At 47.0% G+C, this 7500-nt stretch overlaps 2 protein-coding genes across 2 annotated transcripts in view; both read left to right on the top strand.

Moving 5' to 3' along the window:
* Positions 1 to 2649, top strand: part of LOC134066558 (uncharacterized) — a 9192-nt gene extending 6543 nt beyond the window's left edge. The window contains exons 5-7 of the mRNA XM_062521923.1: positions 447 to 564; positions 1760 to 1903; positions 2468 to 2649. Of these exons, the coding sequence (XP_062377907.1) occupies positions 447 to 564; positions 1760 to 1903; positions 2468 to 2649 (444 nt within the window). The remainder of the gene's footprint in view (positions 1 to 446; positions 565 to 1759; positions 1904 to 2467) is intronic.
* Positions 2650 to 2991: 342 nt separating this feature from the next.
* Positions 2992 to 7500, top strand: part of si:dkey-103g5.4 (uncharacterized) — a 23323-nt gene continuing 18814 nt past the window's right edge. The window contains exons 1-8 of the mRNA XM_062521922.1: positions 2992 to 2995; positions 3121 to 3289; positions 3621 to 3809; positions 4030 to 4204; positions 5100 to 5221; positions 5738 to 6045; positions 6350 to 6507; positions 7365 to 7500. The exon at positions 7365 to 7500 is cut by the window's right edge and continues 92 nt beyond it. Coding sequence (XP_062377906.1) covers positions 3287 to 3289; positions 3621 to 3809; positions 4030 to 4204; positions 5100 to 5221; positions 5738 to 6045; positions 6350 to 6507; positions 7365 to 7500 — 1091 coding nt within the window. The 5' untranslated portion in view covers positions 2992 to 2995; positions 3121 to 3286. The remainder of the gene's footprint in view (positions 2996 to 3120; positions 3290 to 3620; positions 3810 to 4029; positions 4205 to 5099; positions 5222 to 5737; positions 6046 to 6349; positions 6508 to 7364) is intronic.

Below are 7500 nucleotides of genomic sequence, written 5' to 3'. Positions count from 1 at the left end.
CTTTCCTGATGCGGTTTTCCTGACAACACACACCACTAACAGTCACTGATAGCAGGCACATTAGACTCACTGATCTACATCTGTCCCCATCAGGAGCACGATCCTAATCCACCGCACAATTACAGTGAACCGTATAGAGGTGGGAAATACTGTAGTGCTGCTCAAATGTCACTTGAGAACACAATGTACAGTACAAGGGCTGCTTATCGCTGCTATAGCCCAGCCTCTATGTATTAACAAGGGGAGGCTTAAGACTTAGGGATCTGGTGTCAGATTGACCTATTTCAGGTGTGTATGTGTGTGTGTTTGTTTATATGTGTGTATGAGAGAGAGTGGGTAAATGTATACACTTGTTTTTCTTGGGGGATGCATCTGTGTGCATGTGTGTATGTGTGTGTGTCTGTGTGTGTGTGTGTGTGTGTGTGTGTGTACACGTGTGTGAGCAGGTGAATGTGTCGGGGAGTGTGTTCGAGGCGTCGCTGCGGCGCTGGGACGCCAGTGGGGATCTACGGTGTGACCTGCGGAATGACCTCGCCGGTTCCGCATACGCCGTGGAGACGGACGGTGAGACTCCACCCGGGCTCGGAACTCACCGGAACACCCATCTCTCCGAGGCGCTGACCACCACACTAATGCCCGGGCTATGCCGGGTCCGCGACTGAAGCGATCCATTTGTGTAGCGTAAAAATAGTTTTAGACGACTAAAGCTATAGTTCTTGATTAGTTCTAGTTGTTGCACTAGACGCTGAGCAAATGAAATGCTTCAGTTATGTGCCCAGTGTAGCCTCCATGTGTGTGTGATTCCGTCTGTCTATCTGTCTGTCTCTCTCTCCTTCTGTCTGCCTGAGTCTCTCTGTCTGCCTGCAGAGCTGTAGAAGTCTGGCCTCGGTAAAGTAAAAGCCCAGTCACTTTTTTGTTCCAACCTTTCACTTAATCAGCTGATTCTAATTAGCACAGCTCTCAAGCCAGGTAGATCAGCTAATTAGTGAAGTCACCTGTGTTAAGTGCACCGGTAGAACCAGTAGATGGCAAGACTTTTACTTTCTAAAGCTGGACTTTTACATCTCTGTATGTCTGTCTCTCTCTCCTTCTAGCTGTCTGTTTATCTCTACCTTTCTCTCATTCGCTCTCTCTCTCTCTCTCGCTCTGTCTCTGTGCATCTCTCTCTCTTTTTGTCTCAATCTGTCTCTCTCCCCCTATCTGTCTCTCTGCTCTCTTGCTCTCCTGCCCCGTAGAGGGTAGTTTCTGTTGTATTTTAGAGGGCAGATTCTGTGAATGCCCCCCCCCTCCTTCCCCAGTGGACTCTGTAGTGTTGTTGAAGCACCGTGCACTTCTCTGAACATGTCCAAGGTCTGGTGTCCTGTGTTTTGGCATACAGTGTCATTTGTGTCTGTGCCTATCCATGTGGTGTGTGTGTGTGTGTGTGTGTGTGTGTGTGTGTGTGTGTGTGTGTGTGTGTGTGTGTGTGTGTGTGTGTGTGGTTACCTCTCTCTCTCTCTCTCTCTGTGTATGTGTGCACTGTGCGCGTGTGTCTTTGTGTGCATGTTTGTATGTGCATGTGCGTGTGTATGTGTATATATATATGTGTGTGTGTGTGTGTGTGTGTGTGTATGTGTGTGTGCTTATCTCTCTCTCTCGCTCTCTGTGCGCGTGTCTCTTTGTGTGCATGTTTGTATGTGCATGTGCATGTGTATGTGTGTGTGTGTGTGTGTGTGTGTGTGTATGTGTGAGCACTGTTTTGTGTGTTTGCTCTGTTCAGAGGCAGGTTTCTTTGGCCTGTTCAGTGCCATGCCTCCAGAGGTCCACACGCTGTTCCAGGAAGATCACAACATGTCCACAGTGTCACCCGACACACACACACCCCATGAAGCAGAAGAGGGAACACCCCACACTGCTCACACAGGTCTTAAACACTTTACCTTCAATGCACACACACTCACACACACACACACACACACACACACACACACACACACACACACACACACACACACACACCTACAGTAGATTCTCTTTCTTCAGTTACAGATTCCACATCTTCCTCTTTCTCCTCTAAAGCTCCACATCTCCAACCCCCTCTCTCATTTTGACTCTTGTCCTCCGTGCTCAAACCTGATTGGTCAGTCCCGTGTTTAGCAGCCTTCTGCTGAATCATAGGCCATTGACCTGTGCGTCAGCGACTGAGTATTCTGTGGCACATGGCAGTAACCCACTGTTGCACTGGTGGGAAAATCAGGACCCATTTCAGCAGAGCCACAACATTCAAAACCTCATCTATACTGATGAGATCTGTCCCTCTCATGTCCTGCATTGATTCATTTTGTTTGTAGTTCTTAATTGATTCATTGGTTTCATTAGTTGTATAGGCGATTGATTGATTATCCAATGTTTTAAGTGCTATATTGATTAATTGGTTCTTTATTGATTAGTGATGTGATTAGTTCTTCTGTGTGTGTACTTGTGTCAGAGTCTGTGGGGGGGTCGTTGGTGGCTCGTGAGCTGCGAGGGTCTCCAGGGAGGGGGCATCTGTGGAGGAGGCACAGTAACGCCAGCAGCCTGGGGGTGTTGAACCCCACCACCTGCCTCCAGCAGGGAGACGTCCTGCTCTTCACCGTCACCAGAGAGCACCACCCCCAGTACGACACGTGAGTCTGACGCAGCTTCACCACCCCCAGTACGACACGTGAGTCTGACGCAGCTTCGCCAACTCCAGTACGACACTTGAGTCTGATTCAGCTTCATCAACCCCAGTGCATTAGCCTGACTCAGCTTCATCAACCCCAGTGCATTAGCCTGACTCAGCTTCATCAACCCCAGAGCATTAGCCTGACTCAGCTTCATCAACCCCAGAGCATTAGCCTGACTCAGCTTCATCAACCCCAGAGCATTAGCCTGACTCAGCTTCATCAACCCCAGTGCGACAAGTGAGTCACTCTCAGCTTTACCATCCCCTGTATGTGAGTCTGATTCAGTGTCACCAACACTAGTACGACACGTGAGTCTGATTCAGTCAGTTTCTGGAGAGAGGGAGAGAGAGAGATAGACAAGAGGGAAAGAGATGTAGGGTTTAGCTTGAGTAGAAGATCAGCTCTACTCAATCCTGCTTCTCTCCCTGTTCAGAGACAGCCTGTTCAATACCAATGCTGCCTTTGACTGGGGATCCTTCCGGAAGCTTGCCCAGGACCTGGTGGAGAGTGGACCCACTACCACACCCACTCTCTTCTCAGTGTGCTTCAGCGAGCCCGGGGTCTATGTCCTCAGATTAAACAGCCACCACCACAAACACATGGTATGGGAAACGCATCACCACCAACACAAACACACGGTACAAATAATACACTGTCACCATCATAAACAGATGGTATGGAAAACACATCACCACCAACACAAGCACACGGTACAAATAATACACTGTCACCACCACAAACAGATGGTATGGAAAACGCATCACTATCAACACAAACACACGGTACAAATAATACACCATCACCACCACGAACACATGGTATGCATAATACATCATTATCAACACAAACACATGGTATGGAAAGTACACAAACACAAACGCAAAACATGTGCTAGTGTTCACTAGAACCTGAGAGTTCCCCTCTGTTGTTTAGTATGTAAAGGTCATGCCAGCTGGAGGGCAGTGCTACGATTCCGGACCCTTTTTTCCCGCTACCTCTCAACACCTCACCCGTATGGGCATCGCTAGGCAACGACAGCTTCTCCTGCGACCTGATTGGCTGTTAATCGGGGGTTTGATGGTTGGGGCATGTGTGCTGCTTGGCCTGTGTATCGCCCTCCTGGTGAGTGGGCTTGAAATTGCTGACTGTGCCTTTAATTATTTAGAGTTCACTTATGTGTACATGCAGTATTACTTAGAGTTATTGTATTTAGTTTATATTTACCATAGACTATCTATATATACAATCTATGATATTTACGTTAAAAACTTCTGTTGATTTAAGGCTTCTGTAGCTCCAGGTGCACATTCCAATCCCATCCTTGAATGTATGCCTTCCCCAGGTGCTGTTTCGAGAGTACGGCTGGCCAAAGAAGGTTCCGGTGCCAGCTCTGTACCGGATACAGCAGCTCCGGTACCGGATGGACGACTACTCCTCTAAAGGGTCCCAGGTCATCGTGCAGCAGAAGAAGCATCGCAGCCTCCAGATCAGCCTGACCCAGGACTCCATGCACAAAGGTACTGGACCGTGTGTGTGTGTGTGTGCGTGTGTGTGTGTGTGTGTGTGTGTGTGTGTGTGTGTGTGTGTGTTGGGAGATTAGAGATTCTATAGGACTATGCGGAGAATAGGTGTGTGTTTGTGTTCGGTACAGTGCCTATAAAACGTCTTCAGTCTTTAGTCTTCTATTTCCCCTTTTATTGCTTTAATAAATGGAATCTTTGTCAGTTTAATTAGGCTTTTTTTCACAATATTTGACAAAAATCCCCTCTTTAATGCAAAAGTGAAAATATACAGTAGTTCTACAAAGTAATGTTAATTAACTGAAAATGTATAATGCAAAATAAGCGATTGCATAAATATTCAGCTCCCTTGAAGTGACTGACCTAAATACAAAACAGCAGTCCAGCCAACTGGTGCTAATACATATTAGTGAAATGGGGATCCCTTGAGTGCAGTAAATATGTATAGTTTAGTTTAGGAAAGAGCTGTTCACATCTGATTCCCTTCCAACCTGGCAGAACTTGAGCAGTTTTGCAAAGAAAAATGGAGTAAAATTGTAGTATCCAGATGATAATTACTGTAATACCTATCCATGTAGGCTCCATACTTGTCAAAGGTGCATATATTAAATGCGGACTTGACGGGGGTGAATATTTATGCAATCACTTATTTTGCATTAAATATTTTCAAAGAAGCATACATTTTGCTTTGCTTTCACTTTGACATTGAAGAGGGGATTTCTGTCAATAATTATAAAAAGCTCTAATTAAATTGATCAAGTTCCCATTTACAAAACCAGCAGAAGAGGAAATGGAGACCACAAATATCCATCCTCATTACTACTCTCTCTCTCTCTCTCTGTGTGTGTGTGTGTGTGTGTGTGTGTGTGTGTGTGTGTGTTTATGTTCGTAGATGAGTTCTGGGACTATGAGGAGCAGGTTGATCTGGAAGCCTTCAGCACTAGCACCTTCTATGACATCCTGCTGAGACACAGCGTGTCTGTCACTGCTCGCCTTGCACAGCTCAGAGGAGAGGTTAGAACACACACACACACACACACACACACACACACACGCACACACACACACACACACACACAACGCGTGCACACACACACACACACACACACACACACACACACACACACAGAGAAATTACAGTTTGACCCCTGATTGTGTCCCTGAACAGCCGTGGAAGTAAAATCACATCTGCTAATTGGCCTCTCACCACACTGGTTGTATCACACCACTCTATCTATTCTACAGCACTGGCAATATTACAGTGTCTATGTGTGTTTTGCTGTAAAATGATAACTACTGTATAAAGTCAGCAGTCCCCCAGTTTTAAGATGACCCCGGCCCTGACCAATAGCGATTACTGATAAGTGTGTGTGTGTGTGTGTGTGTGTGTGCGTGTGCACATGTATGTGTGTGCACATGTGTGAGTGTATGTGTGTGTGTGTGTGTGTGTGCATATGTGTGTGTGTGTGTGTGTGTGTGTGTGTGCACGTGTTTTTGTGTGTGTGTGTGTTCGTGTGTGTGTGTGTGCAGGTGAAGGAGCTGTACCAGGGCGTTGTGTGCAAGGTGCAGACTCTGCAGCTGGGCTGTGCGGGAGCGGCTACGGATGGCGGCGTGGGCCACACAGAGCCGTGTGGTGGGCGCGTGCAGCGCGAGCTGGAGCGTGAGGTGGCACGGCGGCGGGCACTGGCCGAGAGGCTGTGCCAGCTGCTGGAGTCCCAGCTGCAGACGCTGCGCCAGGAGCTGCAGTGCCAACGACACACACACAGGACCCTGCGGGCACGAGTCAGGACCAGCCTACGCCTACTGGGGCAGGCCGCCGACAGCCCACAGCCACACAGGTCGCCAGCAGTGCATGTGTGTGTGTGTGTGTGTGTGTAGAAATATGTAAGGTGTGTATGTCTTTCTCTATGCGCTTGAGGTTGGAGTTTTTCTGAGCACCATCCTGACCAGTGTGTGTGTGTCGGTGAGTGTGTGTATATGATTTTGTGTGTATGTTGCTGTGAGCTGCGGTGTGTGTTTATGATTTTGTGCCTGTGTGTGTGTGTGTGTGTTTGTGCCTGTGTGTGTGTTTGTGCCTGTGTGTGTGTGCGCGCGTGTGTATGTGTGTGTGTGTGTGTGTGTGTGTGTGTGTGTGTTTTGCAGTGTGCTGCGGTGTGTGTCGACGCTGGCGGACGAGCTGGAGGAGCTGGTGTCGGGGGAGTGCCAGAGGCAGGGTGTGTGGGCGGGGCCTAAGGAGGGCACGGGGGCCCGCCTCTTGTGTCCAGACACAGGCTCCGCCCTCAGCAGGGATGACATCATCGGTCAGTCCTCTCCCCATCTCCACTGCTATGTGCATCATCTCACTATTGCATGTCCATCCTTACAGTGTTGTGAGTGGTTTTCTTGCTCTCTGTGTGTGTGTGTGTGTGTTTGTGTGTGTGTGCATGTGTGCGTTATAAAAGCAGTGCCGCTTTACAATTTGATAAGCAAATGGTCACTGACACTGTTGTCATGTTAATGATTATAACAGCTTATAGATTTGTGAAGTCGTAACAACTTGATTAACCTGTTCTATATATCCTCTATCTATCTCTCTATCTATCTCTCTATCTATCTATCTATCTGCCTCGTCAAATTCTTCAGTTCTACCATTCCTCGTTTCCATACCAACATGCCATTCTATCAGAATTATGAATATGCATTTTTCAGTGAAACCATGATGGAAAATAGTCTCACAAGTCTGTACTACATGGTGAGAGCCCATAACAGAGTTTTCCAAGCATCTGGCACATCTGTAAGCTTTGGCCTTTCCTGGAAGTTGTAGACACATCATGATCATGAGCAACCTCTTGTGGTCAATTTCATTACTACAGATAATTGCACATGTACAGAATGTATGCGGTCAACTCTGAATGATACTGGAAATAATGGTCTGTAGCAATAGCTGCCAGTGTTAGCAATAGTAATAATAAGAATATCGATAATAATAATAATAATTATATATATATATATATATATATTATTTTTTGTTGTGTATTTTGTATTTTTCAAGTAGCTTAAATAAGTAATTAAAAATATACAAGTAATTTAAAAGTAATATATGTAATTTATAAGTAATATATGTAATTTAAAATCTCTAATTTAGTCATGTAGTTGATAACTCCCCTCTGTTCTCCAGCGTCGGACGGCACCGTGCGGGCGTGCCATGCCGTGCAGGTGGACTCGGTGACGGGGCTCCTGCTGCCCAACCCTGGTGCCCAGATGCTGCTGTCCAACGGGCACAGCATGCCCGTGCCCCCCGACTTCTTCCTGCA

The sequence above is a fragment of the Sardina pilchardus genome, chromosome 19, assembly GCF_963854185.1.
Source record: "Sardina pilchardus chromosome 19, fSarPil1.1, whole genome shotgun sequence".
NCBI classification, from domain to species: Eukaryota; Metazoa; Chordata; class Actinopteri; order Clupeiformes; family Clupeidae; genus Sardina; species Sardina pilchardus.
The sequence above is the reverse complement of the archived record's forward strand: the minus strand, read 5'-3'. Positions and strand labels throughout refer to the sequence as shown.